A 20980-nucleotide genomic window follows, 5' to 3' on the forward strand; every position below is an offset into this window, starting at 1 on the left:
AATCACCTCTTGGTTTCTCATGATCACATTCAAAATCGACTTTAATACAGAAAATAGAAAAAAAACATTTGTGGTGGGCCATTTTTCAAATCCAGAACTCAAGTTGAGGAAAAAGAAAAGTGTCCTCTAGCATCATGGTTTGGACTGTCAAGAGTTCTCTCTACTGCATAAGCCACACCACTTTCTCACCAACAGATGCCTGACTAGGGTTATTCTTGGTGTGCCAGCAAGTTCTAAGACATACTCAAAGGCTGTATCTCTAAGATTCTCTTAGTGGCCAATAAGGAGGAAAATTCTAAGGAAGGTACTTAGCACCCTGTATTTCCTCATATGGTAACAGATGGAGGACTCAGCTGTGAGGTAGTGGCAACAATCCCCACATAATGAAAAAGAATTCAAGTCTATATAATTGTTTTCTGGACACCAAAAACAGGCTGTCCTCCCAGATTTCATGTTCCAACCATCATGTGAAGCTATGTCTACTTCAGGCATCCCAAGAAACTGAGAAGGAAAATGACTACCCAGCTTAAGATTCTCAGGACAAGCATAGAGAGACCTCACCAGAGCTGCCCAGGCACAAACTGTTGTGCTGAATTCATTAAGCATAATTTTTTAATAGAAAAGAAAACTGAAGGACAAACCAAATTGAAAGAATCACTGTTATAATAACTTTAATTTATCTTGCATTTTACAGAAGTCTATGAACGATTTTAAAAAAGCACCACCTTACCCCATCATGTTTCTCTGACAGTTGTTAAAGTAGGCAATGAGTATGTCAACAGCTTCAGCAACGGCATCTTGCAAGAATTTCAGACCAACCAGCCACACGCCAAAGAACTTGGCAGCTTTTCTATCTTGTTTTTAATACAGTGGTATATCCACTCTGATGGTAAACCTGTCCAGCCAAATCTCCACAACACACTTTGCAAAATCAGTGGTGATTAGCAAATTAGTTAGCTTTGGCACGGAGCTGTGCTCGCTTGCCTGTGACAGCCTGGAAGCCAGTTTTGATGCTGGCAACAGAGCATCGAGAATGACAAGTTTCGCACTGTAAGAAATAGAGGCGGGTGTCCTTTTGCAGGATTGTGTCTGGTGATCGGCACGTGTGACAGGTGACGTATTCCTCTGAGGAGAAACAACACACAGAATTACCTGGTAGCCACAGGTTTTTTTTACCTGAGGTTTTCTTTCCTCTAAAATGCTTCTACTGAACTTTGCAATCCCACACTGGAACCCAAGCTGAAAGCTTATCTTAGCTACACCCAGCTATTCTAGAGGTAAGAAAACACAAGCTATCTGATGTAATAGTTCACAAACTTAACCATGGGTTGAAAAAAGGCTCCAAATGTACAAAGAAGCAGTGACACGTGCCAGATGCCTACTCCTGGCTTTGTCTATAGGAAACTCACTCAAGAGAGAACTTAATAGCTTTCTTAGGTGGGAACAGATCTGCCAATTTTAAGTGATTAGGAAGGTAAGAGAACTAGGTCAGATCAGGTCTGAATGCAGATAGGTTTCTTTGACTTGGCCTTCAGCCTAGAACCAACCAGCAGCCTTGATCAGCTGGGTCTGATCAAGGAAATCCAAACCCCACTCCCTGACCCCCAGCTGGCTACCAAGAACCACTTCCCACCCCAGTTCCCCACCACTATCATTTTCCCTCATCTTCTAAGGCCAGCCTGTCTAGCTTCATTAAAAACCAATGGCTGTCACCCAGAATATTTCAGCCCAATGGGAACATTTCAGAGTGATGTGTTAAAAATTACACACTTACTGATATATCTTCTCAAAACATTTTCTATCTGTTTCTGTTGGAATCTTCCTTTAATTACAAGTTGATTATTACCATCTATAGAACCACTATGAAAGAAAACAAAAACTATTATTGTTTTTTCCTATAAGGAATCAAATACCAAACATTTTAAATATTAATATTTATTTTTATAATAGTAAATATTCAAATATTTTAAATACTAAAATATATTCAATGACACAGGTAAGTTATAGGGGCAATACTACCTGGTTTCTCAAAACTTAAGTAGTTGGTGCCTAATGACTTACCCTTATTTCCTAACATTAAATTCAATTTTTAATTACATCTTCCACAACAAATGATTTGTAATTAAGTCGAAAACCAGACTGGTTGAAAATTGGGAAAGGACTATTGTCAAGGCTATATATTGTCACTCTGCTTATTTAACTTACATGCAGAGTACATCATATGAAATGCTGGGCTGGATGAATCACAAGCTGGAATCAAGAGTGCCGGGAGAAATATCAATAGCCTGATATGCACATGCTGCTGCTGCTGCTGCTACTAAGTTGCTTCAGTCGTGTCCGACTCTGTGTGACCCCATAGACGGCAGCCCACCAGGCCCCACCATCCCTGGGATTCTCCAGGCAAGAACACTGGAGTGGGTTGGCATTTCCTCTTCCAATGCATGAAAGTGAAAAGTGAAAGTGAAGTCGCTCAGTCCTGTCCGACTCTTAGCGACCACATGGACTGGAGCCTACCAGGCTCCTCTGTCCATGGGATTTTCCAGGCAAAAGTACTGGAGTGGGGTGCCATTGCCTTCTCCCGATATGCACATGACACCACCCTTATGGCAGAAAGTGAAGAGGAACTAAAGAGCCTCTTGATGAGGGTCAAAAAGCAGAGTGAAAAAGCTGGCGTGGAACTCAACATGAAAAAAACTAAGATGATACGGCCTCTGGCCCCATCACTTCATGCAAACAGATGGGGGAAAAGTGGAAACAGTGACAGATTTTATCTTTTTGGGCTCCAAAATTACTGCAGAGTAACTGCAGCCATGAAATTAAAAGATGCTTGCTCGTTGGAAGGAAAGCTATGACCGACCCTAGATAGTATATTAAAAAGCAAAGACATCACTTTGCCGACAAAGGTCTGTCTAGTTAAAAGCTATGGTTTTTCCAGTAGTCTTGTTACAGATGTGACAGTTTTACCATAAAGAAGGCTGAGTGCTGAAGAATTGATGCTTTCAAATTGTAGTGCTGGAGAAGACTCTTGAGAGTCCCTTGGACTGCAAGGAGATCACACCAGTCAATCGTAAAGGAAATCAACCCCAAATATTCATTGGAAGGACTAATGCTAAAGCTCCAATCCTTTGGCTACCTGATGTGCAAAGCTGACGCAATGGAAAAGACCCTGATGCTGGGAAAGAGTGAGGGGAGGAGAAGGGAGTGACAGAGGATAAGATTGGTTGGATAATATCACTGACTCAGTGGACACTGAGTTCTGGGAGATAGTGATGGACAGGGAAGCCTGGCATGCTGCAGTATATGGGGTCACAGAGAGCTGGACCCAGCCATTGGAGGAAAAAAAAAACAAACTTAACTGTGTGATGACCCATTCACGCAACAAAGGACAATCACACTTTTGTTGACGGCATACCATATGCAAAGCAGTGAGGTGCACTATAAATATAAAAACTATGAAAAGAGCTCTAGATATCCTTAAAAATTCTAAGACCAAATCTTTTGATCAGTTGCATATAGTTAATGAAGATGTTCTAAAATTGTGGTGATGGTTAACTATGTGAACAAATTAGAAACTACTGGATTATACATTTTAAAATGTGTGAGTTGTATCTATAAAGCAATTTCAGGCCTCATATTGTCAATGATGCTTAAAGAGAAAATTTTTTTAAAGTAGCTGTTGACAAGTAATACTTTTGAGAAAGCAAGGCTCTGGGCTAGACATCATTTAAAAAAAAAGTTGATGTAAAAATAAAAAAATTAAATTTATATGGAAATGCACAGGACTGAGACTAGCCAAAATAATGATGAAAAAGAAGGAGAAAGTTGGAGGACTCATGTTTTCTGAGATTGAAATATATTGCAAAGCCACAGTGTTCATGTACATCAATGAAAAAAATTAAGAGTCCAAAAATAAACCCTTATTTTATTGTCAATTGATTTTTGAAGTAGTGTCAAGGTAATTCATTGGAACAGAGAATAGTTTTCTCAACAAATGGTGCAAGATCAACTAGGTTGTCTATTTATACGCAAAAGAAACAACTTTGACACTTTTAACTTTTAACATACCGAAAAATAGCTGTAAAATAAACTGTTGACCTAAACATAAGAGCTAAAATTGTAGTCATCTTAGAAGAAAACACAGACGTAAATCTTCATGACCATCTGTTAGTCAATATTTTCTTAAATATGACACTGAAAAGCACAAGTGACCAAATAAACACACTGATAACTGGGTTTCATCAAAATTAAGAAGCTTTGGAATTTCAGCCATACAAAAATGTGAAAAGAAGAGAAATTACAAATCAGAAAGTAAACAAAAATTCAGCCAAGCGGCATTAAATCTATTCTTTATCTTACTATTAAATTGACTTTTCCAAGAACCTCTCCTATGATTCTCCTCTAACGGTAAGAGTTTATCATCATCCTCCATGAACAGCAACCCTTAATTTCCAGGCAACGGTGATTCTAGTGCTTGACACAGAAAATCTTTTTCATTCACTGTCAAAAGATATTCAGTTTTCTTGATAGCCCTATAATATTTAGCTCACTGACTATAAATTCACTGGTTACAACTTGTTATAATTTACCTCACCTCCACAAAAACTGTAATTATTCTGAGAAGTAGGAAAAACACTGCTACCTTTTGCTCCATCAGTTTATGTAATTTAAGTTTGTAACAAATTTACATTTAAAATACAATTCTCCCACAACACAGCCCACCTATCTACCACTGGTCAAGCAAATTACCCCTTAACCCCACAGCAAATACAGCCAGTTCCAACAAAATGAGTTTCTAGATAGGAAGAGACGAGAACACCTTAATTACCTCTGTACTACCAACAAGGCACAAGATTAAGGCTTTTAAGAGTTAAAAGCTCCCAAGAAACACAGACCTGAGTTTACATCTTGACTGCAATTAACTAGCTATGTGACCTAGTGGCTCAGAAGGTAAAGAATCTGCCTGCAATGCAGGAGACCAGGTTCGATCCCTAGATCAGGGAGATCCCCTGGAGAAGGAAATGGCAATCTACTCCAGTATTCTTGCCTGGAGAATCCCATGGACAGAGGAGCCTGGCAGGCTTCGTGGGTTGCAAAGAGTCGGACATAACTGAATGACTAACACTTTTTCTTTTTTCTTTATGTGACCACCTATGTACAACCTCACTTCACCAAACCTGTTTCCAAATGTGTTAAGATGGAGTAACACTACTTTCTAACAGTCCACAGAACTGTTGTAAAGATTGAGATGGTATCCAAAAGAGTCTGGCACACAATGGACGCTCAACATGTTAGTCATATTCATTATTACATTACTTATTTTTAAAGGGACATTCGGCTCACTTTGGTATACCTAACAGGCCTGTTCACATATGAGCCACTGTGGACCGTTTTCCTATTCCCAAGTAGCCAACCTCTCCCATAGAAATGAACAAGTTTCCCTCCTTCATTGCCCTAAAAGTTCTTCTGACAATCAGGTGGATGTTTTTTTCCCTAAGTGTAGTACATCTTTTCAAGTTAAAAGAAGTTCTTATAAAATGTCCACTAACACTGTAAGTAACTGTATACAAATGTGAAGTTTCTTACCTTGTACCCAATTCAGCCAATAAAAATGCAAGGAGATGTTTAGGCTGACGATGTAATCTAAAAAGAAAGTGGAATAATATAAACCGTATCTTTCATGGAAATCTAACAAAACTTCTAAAAACCTCACTCTCTTCACTATTTTGTAATTACTCAGCTGTTAGGTGAATTTTAGCACAGTTCGTCAAACTCTGAAATGAAGATATATATGATACCATTTGTTTACATTTTAAAGCCCATAAAACAATATTACATTTTATTTACAAGTATATACACACTGGTAAATGTCTATAGACATGGACAGGAAAGGTAAATACCAACTTTAAAGGATAAGATCTTTTTCTAGGAAGGAAAGTAAAAGAGATCAGAAAGATATATAAAGATGGCCTTAAATTGTAATTGTAAAGCCCTCTTTTTAAAGGAGTAAAAGGATCTGAAGTTAAAGTATCAAGAGGTCAAAACACACCAAATCAAGGTAATGAATACTTGGGTGTCTGTTATGCAAATTCCTATATATTTCCTGTTTGGAATTTATTTTTAAAAAGGGAAGTATTTCATGGCAGCCCAACAACAGAAATTTAAAACAGCTAAAATATTCACCAACTGGAAAGTGGTTAAATTATGGTACATCCATTTTATCCTGCTTTTAAAATACAGGTCTCTAAATAATAAAAAAAGCATAAAATGAAAAAGCACATAAAACAAAAAAAAGCAAATACAGAGTAATGCCACTCAGTACACTTTTTAATTCTATTCACTTGGCACTGTTTGAGTTTGTTCCAATAACTAGGTACTGCTATTATAATTTTAAAAAGCTTTTTCCTCCAAATGTAATGAGTAAGGGTCAGTGAAATATAATAAAACTGGCAGGTACTTATATTGCTAGTGGGAGTATAAACTGGTATAAACTTGCTGGAAAGCAACTTGCCAATGTTTGCTATAAACAATGTCCATTCCTTTTGACTAGGCAATTCCCCTTTGGGAATTTTCGCCCTAAGGCTCTATTCTGAGTTCTGCCAAGATACACGTATCAGGATTGTTCATATCACGATTGTTCCGTGAAGCTCTGCCTGATATTGAAAAATTGGGAGCAACCATGTTCAACCAAGGAACTGTCAGAATATGTTGTATAACTCTTAAAAACATTTGTAAAGATTATTTAATGATATGGGTAAAAAGTTCACTATATATTGAGAAAAATATGTTAAAAACCAGTATAATACCAATTTATTAAAAAATATTTAGATGCTTAAAAGTAGTTAAACAGCGGGCTTCCCTGGTGATCCAGTGGCTAAGACTCTGCACTCACAACACAGGGGGCCCACATCCAATCCCTAGTCAGAGAAGCAGATTCCACATGCCACACCTAAGAGTTCACACACTGCAACTAAAGATCCCAAGTGCTGCAACTAAGAGCCGGTGTAGCCAAATAAATATTAAGAAAAAAAAGCAGCTAAACATAAAAATACTAAACTATGATTACCTATCTCTTAATGATGGACTTAAAACAAATGAGTTCTCATTTTCTTTAGCAGGTCCGTATTTTCTCATTTTCTATCTAATTTCTATAGATAGAAATACTATTACCACCAGCAAAAAAAAAAGTCTAAAACTTTTTAAGTTATGCCTATAAGCAATGAAAACAAGTGGTTACTCTGGTCAGGGAACTTTTAGTGATTACATTTTCTTTATTTTGACTTCCCTGGTGGCTCAGATGGTAAAGCGTCTGCCTACAATGTGGGAGACCTAGGTTCAATCCCTGGGTCAAGAAGATTCCCTGGAGAAGGAAATGGCACCCCACTCCAGTACTCTTGCCTGGAAAATCCCAAGGACGGAGGAACCTGGTGGGCTACAGTCCATGGGGTTGCAAAGAGTCGGGCACGACTGAGCAACTTCACTTTCTTTCCCTTTTACTGACAACAAGCCTATATTACTTATGAAATTAAAGAACAAACAGGAGATAAGGTCAGTTGCCCTAAGGAACCTGCCCATAAAGGTGTAGCTGAGGAAGTCTGAGAAGAGCCAGGCCCAGATAGTGACATGGGGGTAAGACAGGCATGGAATGTGATGGTAATTAATGAAGTGGAAATCTCATCACCTGTGTCTTGGCAATACCCAAGGAAGCAGAACATTAAATGTAGCTGCCTTCCCAAAGCTCACTGCTTGTACTTGCTTGGCAGGCCCACTCCAGCCTGATGAGCTTTTCCATCTCCCTGGGCTTTCCAGGCTTCTTTCTAAGGACTACACTCAGTCTCCTGACTCTTCACTCCATCTGGTTAGAATCCTCTCATAAGTCAGCATGAGTTGCCTTCCCTTACTTTTAGATGCCTAATAAATCAAGCCCTAAGACCTATGAATCGAAAGAACTGACGGACTTGAACTGTGACCTCACTCAACCCAGCCCTGACCTGTGCACTGTCTCCTACCGGCAGTAACGTCCACATTAAGGATATTTAACATCCACTCCACTGAGAACCTGGCATTTGGGATGGAGACTCCACATTAACCAACTTACAGTTTACAGATGTCTGTAAAGTTGACAAAAGAAGTTTTCTTGGTTCCTACTCGAACAACCTGTGGTGGTTTCATGACAAATTTCCTCTTCTCTCCAGCCACCATATCTGGATTCTTTTCCCTCATGATGTTGAACACTCGATTCAGTAGCTATAGAGATAAAGTGGTATTCATGTACAGTCTTATTAATAGCAGGAGTATACAGTTCCCACTTGCGTAACTTGTGCATTTCCTTTAAGAACAAACTTCTTATCAAATGTACACATTCATCACATGTTCTGGGAGCTCCCTGAAAATAATTCTCAACCCTGAACAGCAATTGGTCCATTATGAAAGCGGAACAGTTCCATAGTCAAAGGAATGAACAAGCTCCTATTAATTCTACTGTTACTGTGAGAAAATATGTGGTACCTGGAAAAGTAAAATTCAGACTACCCAGAACAAACAAACTCCAGACTAGCTTGGCCCCTTTTAACACTTCCTTTCTCTATTGTCCCCCTCCAGGAGGGCTCCGATGATCTTAGAAGTTCATGGATTCTGATGATACTATAATGACTGCCTGCCCCATACGTGGGCATCAGGCAGTGCTGTGCACTGGCTGTGTGACCTCTCTGGGTCTGTTTCATTATCAACCTGTACTTCAATGGCCCTTTCAATTCAGGGGACATTTATCCTGCTTTTGAGTTCTAGTGAACAGTTCAGCCCCCTTTCACAACAGAATTTGTCTTACCTCTTCATATGTGTAGTCTCTTTCTGAGCCTGCCCAAGCAGGGCCTGTCTGGTTACTGAATGAGATACCATCATCTTTTTTGCTGTCTTCATCTTCTAAAGCTACAGACAACAAAGACTGTAAGAATGAGGGGTAGGGCCTGATACAAGAACAAAAAGGGGAAGGGAGAAGCAGATCTAGAGAACTGAAAGCTTTAGGACACTTGTCTTCCCTCCCACAACTGCATTCATAACAGTCTCAATCATAAAGGCATCAAGGCTCTCAAATAACCCCGTATTCCTTAGGGAGATGTTACAATTTTCATAAATCACCCTTAATAAAGACCTCTCTAATTAGGAATTTGTGGCAATACAGACACACTGAACTGTTTCTTAATTTAACAAACCAAATAATGCACTAGGATAATCAGAGGAAAAAATGTCTGTTTTGAAGCACTTAAGAAACAAACACATCCATAAAAACCCATCTGCTGACTGTTCTAAATTCTCTGAAGTAGTTATAGCACTTCGAAGCTAATAAACAGCACTTCTAACAAAATAGTAAAAAAAAAAAATTAAATCCAGTTATAGTAATTGTCCCAATAGTCTAAATCAGTATGTTATAATGTAATCACAACTGTCAAGTTCTTCCCCATGACATCTTTTAAACTTTCATTATCAAGTTAGATTCTGTTTCCTTTTAGCTTCCATTACTTGGTAGTGGAAATAAGGGGCCAAGAAAAAATAAATAAGGAACCCATTCATGAAAGAGACTAGGCCAAAGGTTTGTGTGAACCTAGAAATGAGCTATTAAGCTCACCAATATTACCTTCATCTTTCTCTAGTACTTCATCCTCATCAGGGAACTTGACAACCTTCTTTTTCTTCTTTTTATTGCCAAGCATAATGTCAAGATCTTCCTCTGGTTCAGCTGGTTCCTGAACATCACTTTCAATCTTAAGGTCCTAAGAAAGTGAGATAAGAGTCAACATTTTGCTACTAGAATTATTTTTATTTTTAAATGATATAGGCTGACATGGCTTTGGGGGAAAAAAGTATTACATATTCAAAACTGAAGTTATAGATCAGAAATCTCTCTCACAGGTGAACCAAATTTGTTCAGAGTATCATTTAAACTGGAAAAATTTTAAGACACTTAACAAGGAATCTTATATCTCACTGACAATCTTCAGCAGGCATGGGGTTCAGGAATATTTTAAATAAGTTTCTAAGTATTCTGATGCAGTTAGTAGGAGCGCTTTTTCCTCCTGACACCAAATATGTGATGTTTTTCCACACGAATTTTCCAACTCTGACACTAACTATATAACATACAAATCAATGTAGTTCTGACACTATCCAGTTAGTGACAAACTCCATGGATTTAAGGGCTCAGTCCCATAAGACTGTTTTCATTTTGGAGGCCAATTTCAAGTACAGAGTCCCCAGGTTTCCCACACATATGTCCTACTTAAAGTTCAGGGGTTCCCAGACACCCCTAATTCAATCACTTGCTAGAAGGGCTCAAACAACTCAGGAAAACACTTACCTTATTATACTTGACACATATATACACAATATATAAAGGATACACCTGGAAACAGCCAAATGGAGAATATGCATAGATCAAGAACAGGGAGGCAGAAGTGTAGTGCTTCCATGCTCTCTCCAGGTATACCACTCTCAACATCCCAATGTGGTCACCAGCACTGAAGCTCTCCAAAACTGTCCCCCAAGGGTTTTTTTTACTGAGCCCACCCATGAGATTTTTATGGAGGCTTCATTCTGTAGGCATCATTGATGAAATCATTGGCTCTTGGTGATCAAACTCAGATTCAGAGATTCCAAGAGTCTTAGGAACTATATGCCAGGACCAGTGGAAAAGACCAAATTTTTTTTTCTTATACCATTGCCAGCCTGGCACTAGGCTGTATAAGGAGGTCTTTGGGCAACACTTCAACAGATGAAATCATGAAAGAGGGAAAGGCAGAACCCATGGAGAATTAGGGTTACATGATGAATGGACAGAGAGAAGGTAAAGCTTGATCCCAAGATTAGCTGCTATAGTCATGGATGTAAACCAGGCACAACCTTGAAATGAGACACAAAAACCCTAGAAGAGCAGAAAGGGCTAGTTTAGTTCCAGCCTTCTAATCTCACCTACTTTCATCAGTGTATCCAACCTGAAGTGTGCTGTCAACATTACTTATCAATATCTACTTTTGTGCTACTCTGTAAACCTTGCTATAGCAATTTTAGAAATCTAATGAGCAAAAAAGCTCAAATAGCCAGGAATAAAGTGCAGCCTTAAAATGCCAAATCCAGCTGTGTTGTCTCAGTGCCACATCTGACCATCAAAGACCAATCAGCCCATGTTTATCAGCTGGATACACCAGACAAGAAACCAGATATTAACCTAGCCTGTAAGACGACAATCAGTAAATGAGAAACTCAGACAGGCTAAATCTAAGTTAGCACACACCAGTCAGCTTCTAGTCCTATATTAATAATTTTATCCCAGTAAGCTCTATTTCTAACCTGGAGGCTAAGACCCAGTGAAAGGTAGAGAATAGCACAAAGTATTTTTCAAGATTTTTCAAAAGCTCTGTGGTGGTTTGAAAATTCAAATCTTAAAAACACTTCAGCCTCAAGTTAATGTCCATGTTCTTGCCTGATAAGGATACTTGAAACTTCTTGTTATGACTTAAGAGCAGAGTAAAAAGTATCCAAGCACTAAAATTAGAGCTTATAAGTGACTCTTCAGGACAAAAGTTACTAGAGAAATTTGTTAACCAAGACTTTCTGTGGCATATCTCTAACGTGTCACCTGGTTACCCGGGATATTTATACTTCATTTATTCAGTATAATCTGAACATTTCTCTTTATCAATTTCCCTACAGTAGTAGGAAAAGAAGAGAATCTCCAAACAAGGAGAGAATAGGATAAATCCAGGTAAAATCATCTTGTTCTAAAGAACTCCAAATTATCCCCGAACCTCTGAAAACGGAAAGTATCTTACTTGTTTTAGTACCCTAACAATTAGCACACAATGCCTGACTCACTGTCTTCACTAATACATATCTGCTAAATTATCATTAAAGAACAGACTTTCAGCTCCTTTCTCCACCCATCCTCCTATTCACCTACTTAACCACCCATCTTTCTACTCCTTATTCAAAGTAACTCTGAGATAATTATTTTAGAAATCAATCCAGTAATAAGACAACTACAGGGCCTCAAGTCCCCACAAGATCAGAGAATTCCATAAAACCAGCCTGACTGCTCTGGATCTCCTGTAGGAGAACAGGCCATAAAATCAGCCACCAACCACCACAGGCCAGGGCTCATTCTTTGCTGCTCAGAGGTATACACATAAATCTGTGTATCCTCAACATGCTACCGAAAGTGTAACAGAAGAAATCATAGGGATATTTGTTCTACAGGATTTCTCACAGAAATCTCTCTCCTCAGCCAATCTCAGTATGATTAATGATAAATGGCATTTTGTAATCATCTTAATGGCACACAATACAATGTGTAAAAGCTAAATTTACATTCCTTTGAACCATAGTTCCTTTAAAATATCTAGTCAGACACAATGCCAAGAAAACGACCTTAACAGTAGTGACTAAATCCTTAATTAAAAAAGCAAAACTAGTAAGAGATGAGACAAAGAGGGAGAAACATCAGCCATTAGCAACCTTTCAAGAGGTCAAATTTTACCTTCAATAAGAAAGCAATACTACCTTTATACCTTCTTCAGCTTCATCAATATCAAATATCTTTTTTGATTTTTTCTTCTTTTTCTTCTGATTAAAGAAATTCAAATCATCTAGATCATCAGAAGCATCTAAAAGATAATTGAGATTATCAATTATTAGCAAATAGCAAAGGCAGAGCATTGAGTTAAACCAATGTTTTATCTATTAATCAAGTCACCAGAATGAGAGAGACTGGTATTAATTAGCACAGTAATTCCTCTACAACTACAAAGGTTATGGTTCTAAAAATGCAATGGCAGGTCAACTCAAAGCTTTGTAGGAAATTACCTAGCTAGGGGACCATATACTGTGCTCAGTCACTTAGTCTTGTCCAACTCTTTGTGACGCCATGGACTGCAGCCCGCCAGGCTCCTCTGCCCATGGAATTTTCCAGGCAAGAATACTACAGCAGGGTGTCATTTCCTACTCCAGGGGATCTTCCAGATCCAGGGATCAAATCGGGGACCATGTAGGGACTACTTATATAGTAGCTGACCATATGATGCCTCATTGTTCCCCAAACAAAGTCAGGGTTCTAACATAATTTTCCAAGGCTCTCCAGCTTTATCAACTTCTGCCTAGTCTCTCATATTCCACCTTAATCCCTAGTTCCAGCTCAACTGAACTACCTCCACTTCTTAGTGCAGTGTGTGTGGTCTCTCACCTTCAAGCCTTCCTATGGGCCCTCTCCCATAGCTCTTACCTTCATCTCACAGGATCTTTGTTAGAAGTTACTTCCACCAAGAAGTCTTCTCTAAGCCTATCTTTCCTATCCCCTAACTGGGTTAGGTATCCTGTAGGTGCTTGATAATAGTACCTTCTGTCATTCCAATAGAGGTGTTTACTTGCTGCTTGTCTATCTCCCAATGAGATACCGAGGGATTATGCCTTTCTCACCTATTGTGCCTAGTCCAACAAGTTATTCAATCAACCAACAAAAGGCCTTATAAAGTATTTCACGTTCATTAAAATGAGACTACAATATGAACAAAATGAAATTTTATCTACCATTAATGAGTAAAAATACGTTTGGTTTAATAAGTTTTCCATTTGTTCTGCCCTACTGTACACTAGGAATATTTTTAAATGCCTCTATTACAAAGTTTTTCAAGGAGCTATTTATGAATTCATAACTAATTCTTATTAAAAGAATGATTTATTTTCCAACTTTGTTTTAAACGTTTACAAGATGCTTAGCACATGGCAGATGCTCAATAAATGTCAGTTTTCTCTACCCCTAGTACAGTGTCTTCTATTCAACAAATATAAACATGTTTACTAAATCATTTAAATGGTGTTTATGTTAGAGCACAAGAGTGAGTAACTAATGCTAGCTGTAATTTTAATGTCTTCTATATATTTTCAAACTTGTTAAGACATAAAACTATCTATCTTGGTCCTATTTCTTTCTGCCTACACTCAAATACAACCACCGTTAAAATTGGAAAAGAGACAGGAAAAAAAAACTGGAAGAGACTTCTGGACAGGCTAGATTAGAAAACCAGCTGTGGAGTGACAAAGTTTTATCATCTTTGTCCTGTGGATTTGGTGGAATCTTCCCTGAAACAAGCCCAAAAGAAATCTGGCAAGGTCCCATGTGCCCAGACTATTCATGGCCTCAGCCTCACTGTAACAGCCTCTCAGGCTGCGAGGGTCATTGTGTGCACAAAATTCAAAACACCAATGGAAGAGAACGAGGTCTTTCAGAACAATACTGACTCTCTCATGTTTACCACTTACCTTTTTTCCTACTGTCTTCTTCATCAGCTTCTACATCTTTGTCCTCAGTTGGCTCTGGCTCCACTTCTTTTGTTTCTGAGGGCTGGGTTTCTTCTGTCTGGGCATCCCCTTCCTCATCTAACATAAAAGGCTTCTTCTTCTTCTTTTTCTTCTTGCTCATAGTAGGATCAAAAATCATCTGTTTAAAAGATAAGAAGAAACCGGGACCATGTGATTATTTTTAATGATGCTCACGTAACAAGCGTGTTGCAGTCTCAAAAGGCATGCTCTTAAAAAACACATGTACTGTTTTTTAATTTATAAATTATCACAAGATAACAGAATTTAGGAAAGGGAGCTTAGCGTTATAACAACCTAAGCTTCGTCCCTTGCTTTATGAATGAGAAAACCAAAGCCCAGACAAGTCATACATGTTTTAAGTTTGATAACCTGGGTTGCTACACCAGGAGACTTGACCTGATTTTAAAAAAAACTTAAAAATGTTTTTTTTATCCTGAAATTCAGACAAACTTTTAAAGAAATCCATCATCAATCCTTCGTATAACAAATCCCTATCTGAGTGAAAGAAACTTCTATACAACCTTTTACTCTGCTTTGTTCTTCTAGAACATTAAAAGAAAATGTTTAAAAGCATAAGTCCAGAACCTAACTGACTGAATTCAAATCCTAATTCTGGTTTTTACTTTTGTTACCCCAGATAAGTTCTTGCCCTCTCCACACCTCAACTGTAAAGTGGAGATCAGTAGCAGAACCAAAACCAAACCTAAAAACATAAATAGGCTTCCCTGGGGGCTCAGACGGTAAAGAATCCACCTGGGTTGGGAAGATCCCCTGGAGGAGGGCATGGCAACACCCTCTGGTATTTTTCCCTGGAGAATCCCTTGGACAGAGGCCACTTTAGGCGGCAGTTCATGGGGTGGCAAAGAGTCAGACATGACTGAGCGACTAAGCACAGCACAAAAAGGTAAATATACATAAAACACTTGGCACAGTACCTGGTACAAAAGTACTCAATAAATGTTAGCAATTGTTATACAATTTATATATAATGCTTTAGAGTTGACAAAGCATGGTATGTCTTGCTTCCTATCACCAAAATCCATCAACTCAGGGTGATCTAATCTTTAAGACATATCATGAAACTCAAAAAAAATTCCCAAATTGATTGTAATTAACTTAAAATCCTTTATGTCCCAAGTACATTAAGGAAACTGAGCTACACTGAAACCAAACTATGGTCTGTAATAAGGGAGAGTGGTATAGTATCATCCTCACCCAATAAAGAAGGATCTGCAAGATGTTTTGGAAATTGATATAGCCTCATTTCAAAGTTATCCCCTCCTACCTTAAGAATGCTCTAACTGTATAAATGATTAATTCTAGAAAGCAGTCAGTCTGAGGAGCATAGTTTGGCAAACTTAAGAGTAGTAAACAGAAGAGTTAGGAGGAAGGAGTTCCCCACTGCTGACCTACTGGGTCTTGGGTCACCCTAAATACTGTGTTGTAATCATTCCAAGGAAGAAGCTATAGTTCATCCTCATTCCTGAAATATGGAGATTTGGCAAAATGACAGATAACACTCCAAGCACTATAAATCTGGTTGTCTGGCAGGCCATTTACTGCATTTTTTTTTCAGTATCAAGTTTGCCTAGAATATTAATTATCTTTTAACTATTATTCAGTAAAACAGACCAAAGATGAGAGGGACATCCACTGCTATTATCCTTTGAAAAACATTCATATAGGTCCACAGGGAAACATTATGGTTGTAGCCTTGAAAAGGGTTATAAATATGCAAGAATTATACACTGATGTAATTAACATCTCTCCCAATTACTGTCTCTGGATGCTGAAGACATATACTCATCCCTTCATTTTATTCACACCACTCAGCAAAACTAGAGTTTAAAAATATGGAAACCAGGGATTCCTAAACAGTACCCAAAGTAGACCTCCCTCAAACCACAAGGTCAGTCTTGACTTATATGTGGTTTTTTTTTTTTTTTAAGACTTTTATATCTGAAGTATCACAGTCCAGATGTTTTATGAGACTAGTTGGGATCTGAGAAGCAAACAGTTGCTCACAGTGTGCTTAAGGAAAATCAGACTCTTTTGAGCTATCTTTTTAAGTCTACAATAAAGTCTTCAAACGTTTTCTCTTTTTAACTTCCCACACTGGGTTGGGTTGAAGAAGGTGAGGAAAAGGGATACCAGCAAAAATTACCAACAGACTAAAGTGCTTCAGCAAATTGGAAGCCTACTCACATCTATCATACCTTACTCAAGATAACTTTAAGGCCTAGAAGGCACCACCCCAAGAAGGTAGGAGTGAGCTGCAAAAGAACCCAGAGAGGCAAGGTGAGCAGAACAAATGCTGTGTGGTCATCTCTGGGTGATAGGATTCTGGGAGATTTTTATTTGTATTTTGTTCTTCTGTGTTTTGTATACTTCATACAACACACATTCCATTTTTCATTCAGTTTCTTTTGTAAAACACCTTACCATGTTGTGTGAAAACCCAGTATTCAGATACTTTGTGAATGGGGCCCAGTAATAAGCAATAATCTTAGCTACTGACAGCATTTTGATGCCTGCAGATCAGGGAACTTTTCCTCACATGGCAGCCCTCCTATTTCTAGAATACTGCTTTTCAGAGTATTAATCTTAAAAGAGATTAATGAGAGCATAATCTTAAAAGAGATTATGCTATTTGAGTTTTGGGCTTACTTGCCAGGTTTGAAAGGAAGTGTGCAGTTTATGGCAACTATACATTAAAAAAAAGAAAAACAGGAAATGTGAAAAAACAAATAAATTACTTTTTATTAGATTCTTCAATCCTCTATCCTGGCTACCATGCAGGACTACTTCTGCTGTAGGACGTCCCTAACAGTTTATCATTTCCACCTACCGATTTTTCACTTGATCCTTACAAGCCTGTAAAGTAGCCAGAAGTTAAGGACTGGCCTAAGAAAACTTCTCTATCCAACAGGATTAAAGGAACCAGAACCTGCACATACCTTCAGAGTGGAAGGCAAAGGTGGGATTCTAGTTCCACTAACTTGCTCTGTGATGTTGGATGACTTAACTTCCCTGGGCAGTTATTTCCAGTTTACAAAATGGACTGGTAGATCTGAGAAATGCAAAGCTTTTTAATACTTTATTGGCTTTCAAAGTCCTCTGCTGGAATGCTGGTTTTGCCATCTCTGCTTGTCAAAATCCTTTTCACCCTTCAGTAATATTCCACTTCAACATCTAATCCCACCGCTAAAACTGAACCCTCCAGCCCTCCCAACTGCTGTTAATGCTCTATTTCTACCTCCTGTACCAACTAGTAGTAGAACTCTTAAAACACTTGTGAGCACTTTACCATAAAAAACACAGAATAGCACCCCAGAGAACTCTGTGCTATACAGATGCTTACTTGTTAAAGGTAATGGAAAGCTTAGAAAATGAGTAGAAACAAAACTAACCTGACACAACGCCTCTCAGAACTTTTGAAAGACAATGGTGGACAGCAACGGCTAACCATGACCTCCAAAGCAGGAATCGCATACTTCCCTCAGACTCAGTTTCCTTCCTCAGAGTCTCCTAGGCACCAAACGGAGATCTGGAATTCTAAATACTACTGGCTCAGTCACTTACTATTTGATCACGAGCATCACACAACTCTCTAGAAGCCTCAGTATTCTCATTTCTGAGAATTAAGAGCTTGGAATCGCCTCCAGAATAAAATCCCAAATCCCTTAATTTGTCTTCAAACTCCTCCATGAACTAGCCACTACCTATATTTTAAGGAATTAACTCTAATCAAGTTGGATAATATTCTTCGTCCTTGCCCTGAATCCTTTCCACTACTTGAAGAAATTCAAAGCATTTTCAGGACCCACCTCAAATGACAAAGCTCAAAAAAGCTTCGAATTTTTCTCTGCTCTCCAAGGCCCTGCTGGCCAATCACTCCAATGTTTACAGAAATTAATCAAAAACTTAAGGGAGTTTTCCAGCGGTAGTTCAATACCTATGGCTCGTACTTAAAAGTCAAATGTCATTTTAGGCCGTTTGGATTTAAATAAACTGCGATAAACCTGACCAAAAAGGGACTTGAGGAAATTTGCTGAGGTACAAGTAAGACAGTGGGAAAAGACCGAGGGAGCTTTGCAGCCCGGACTTCCCGCTGACGTCGCTGAGAGCTATGCTAAGGCAGACTCAGGGACTCCCGCCCTAAAACTTTCCCAGGTTAATCACTTTTTCAGACTGAAGGATGTTTTCTTCTTGCCTTCTCCCCCTCTCTCCCGTCTTAAAAAAAAAAAAAGAAAAAAAAAAGCTCTAGATAAGAACAAAAGTGGATGCCGGGCAGGACAAGCCAGCCTGCAAAGTTTGAAACGCGGTCGCTCTACTAGAGCCGAGAGACGCTCCTCTCAGTACCACCAGCGCCCAGCGAGGGAGAGTTGGAGCTGCAGTCAAATCGAAAGGAATGCAGGAGTCGCCGGCCCCAGTCTCGTTCAGTTGGGGCATGAACCGGGGATTCAAGCCCTCTTCTAGAGGGCAACTCTACGTGCTCTCCATTCCGGAAACGCCGGCCACGGGAGGACGCCGGCATCAGCGCCGCCGCCCTGAGGAGAGCCGGGAACCGCCAAGCCAGGGCTCCGGAGCCCTCGCCGGCTCTACCGCTCCGGGTCGCCTAGGCCCGGCTGCCCCACATGGCGGCGGCCGGCCGCTAGGCCGCAGGCCCAGTCTCCCATACTGGGGTGGGTCTGGCTCACTGCCTTGGTCCCTAGACACAGTGCCAGTCTCAGGCCCTCACCTCGTCCCCGGACATGGCTGCGGCTCGAGTGGGCTCGGCACGGACGGAAACTCTGACGGGTCAGCCCCAGGCCCCGGCTTCAGCGCTGCTCCTGCCGACACTTCTCCCACCACCGCACTAGGCTCTTGCATCAGCGAAAGGGAACGACACCCCGCCCTCTCCTCCCAAACGTTATTAATGCGCCTGCGCAGAGACCGCCAATGCGCAGGCGCGCGGAGAAGCCGACCTAGCGCGCTCCGACTGGCGCGAGTTACCAGGCGACACCGTGTGCCGGCAAGCTGGGACTTGTAGTCCACCCGGAAGAGGCAGGCGCTAGCGCGGTGACTGTCCAGCGGCCCCTGCGCGTGCGCGACGCTAAGGAAGCCGGCCCGGAAGGTTCGATTTTGCCGGTGGCTGTTCTAACCTCCGCTTTTGGAGGAGCAGGGAACCCAAGCTGAATTCGGGGCGGTTTCTCCTGAGTTAGGGAGGTGGGTGAGGCATTCAGTAATATGAACTCTTTGGGGCTTTAATTTCTCTGCTACCACTTCCACCGTGTCCCCGTGGGGTATGCTAGTGTTTGAGTAACTCGAAGTTGGAAGCGGAGGCGCTCACATCACTGAGGCGTTTTACTTCAGAAATCTAACCCAACAGGCTGGATTTCACTTTGGGAGGTCGGAAACCAAAAGCCTCCTCCCTGTAGACGGGAAAGGAGACCTCATGAGGAGAAACGGCCTGGCAAGAGGCATTCTGTCCGGAAACCTCAAAATCCTTGTTTGTAAGACATCGAATGCGTGGGTGCAATTCCCCTTGAGGCATAATAGAAGCAGTTAGCCTTTGGGGCTCTCACTACTGTCAGTGCCCCCTAGCCGAAGACCACCTAGAACACTCGTCGTGTTGAACAAAGCTGGGCTTATTGTCTCCTCGTAAGGTGCAGGGGGCATGTCAGGAAGAGGGTGCTGGAAAGAATTTACAGGGTTGGAGCTTATATTAGGTAATCTGGGGGAGGGTTCCAGGAAGCAGGCCTTCTCTTTGGATTGGATGCTGTTAAGAAGGAGATGAAGGTAATTCTAATGGGTATTTTAGTAATTCTTACCTGAAAAAGGGAGAAGAACCAAGAGTGGCTAAAGCTGTGATTGGTTAAGAAGCTGCAGTCCCTCAGCCAGGATAGGGGGATATTTCGTCTTTGTGTGTGTGTGTGTGTGTGTGTGAGGTGTGGGTGTGGGTGTGTGTGGTTGGGTCACTGTTCTTATTCGTTTGTTAGTAAGTTTATGGAGGTGGTTTTGTTTTTGTCTTGATCCATCATGGTCACAGAGTGGCTATGTGTGATGTTGGTGTTTTCTGAAATTTTATTCAATAGGGCAGCATATCCTAGTTGATAACACTAGCCTAGCTCCCCCTATTCAGGAGCTGCTTTTCTCCCTCTCACTGTGCTTCATATCACTTAGTATATGTTCCCTTCTTGAGTCCTTAAAACAACTACGTGAGACAATCCACAATTGGTTAGCACTCTCCGTTGCATACTAGTCCGTAATTTAAGCATGGTAGGTAAAATAAGGCCCCTGCCTCCAAGGAGCCAAGGATTAGTGAGAATGATCCAAGTCTAGGCAATCTGATGTCAGTGGCTGTTGCTTTACCACCTTGAGAATCTGTATCCTAAGGAGGCTGCATTGCCTCCTCCTTTTCAGCTACTGATAATCTGCATATCAGGATTTCTCAGTAGCAACACCATCAGTGTGTTAGGCCATTCTTTGTTGTTGTGGGCTGTTTTTTGTGCAGTGTAGGATGTTTAGCAGTATCCCTGACCTGTGTCTACTAGATGCCAGTGGCACCCTTCCCATGATTGTAAAAACCAACAATGTCTCTGCTAAGTCACTTCAGTCATGTCTGACTCTGTGC

General features: G+C 40.2%; 1 protein-coding gene across 1 annotated transcript; it reads right to left on the reverse strand.

Annotated features, from left to right (window-relative positions):
* Positions 1-654: 654 nt before the first annotated feature.
* Positions 655-19262, reverse strand: EIF2S2 (eukaryotic translation initiation factor 2 subunit beta). The gene is made up of 9 exons (XM_019972281.2): positions 19106-19262; positions 14305-14482; positions 12550-12653; positions 9632-9767; positions 8825-8925; positions 8096-8244; positions 5584-5640; positions 1775-1860; positions 655-1125 (listed from the first exon to the last, which is right to left on the reverse strand). Exons 1-9 carry the CDS (start codon positions 19118-19120, stop codon positions 950-952), a joined length of 1002 nt encoding a protein of 333 aa, XP_019827840.1. The 5' UTR covers positions 19121-19262; the 3' UTR covers positions 655-949.
* Between the last annotated feature and the right edge of the window lie 1718 nt (positions 19263-20980).

Source organism: Bos indicus, chromosome 13 (genome assembly GCF_029378745.1).
Source record: "Bos indicus isolate NIAB-ARS_2022 breed Sahiwal x Tharparkar chromosome 13, NIAB-ARS_B.indTharparkar_mat_pri_1.0, whole genome shotgun sequence".
NCBI lineage: Eukaryota > Metazoa > Chordata > Mammalia > Artiodactyla > Bovidae > Bos > Bos indicus.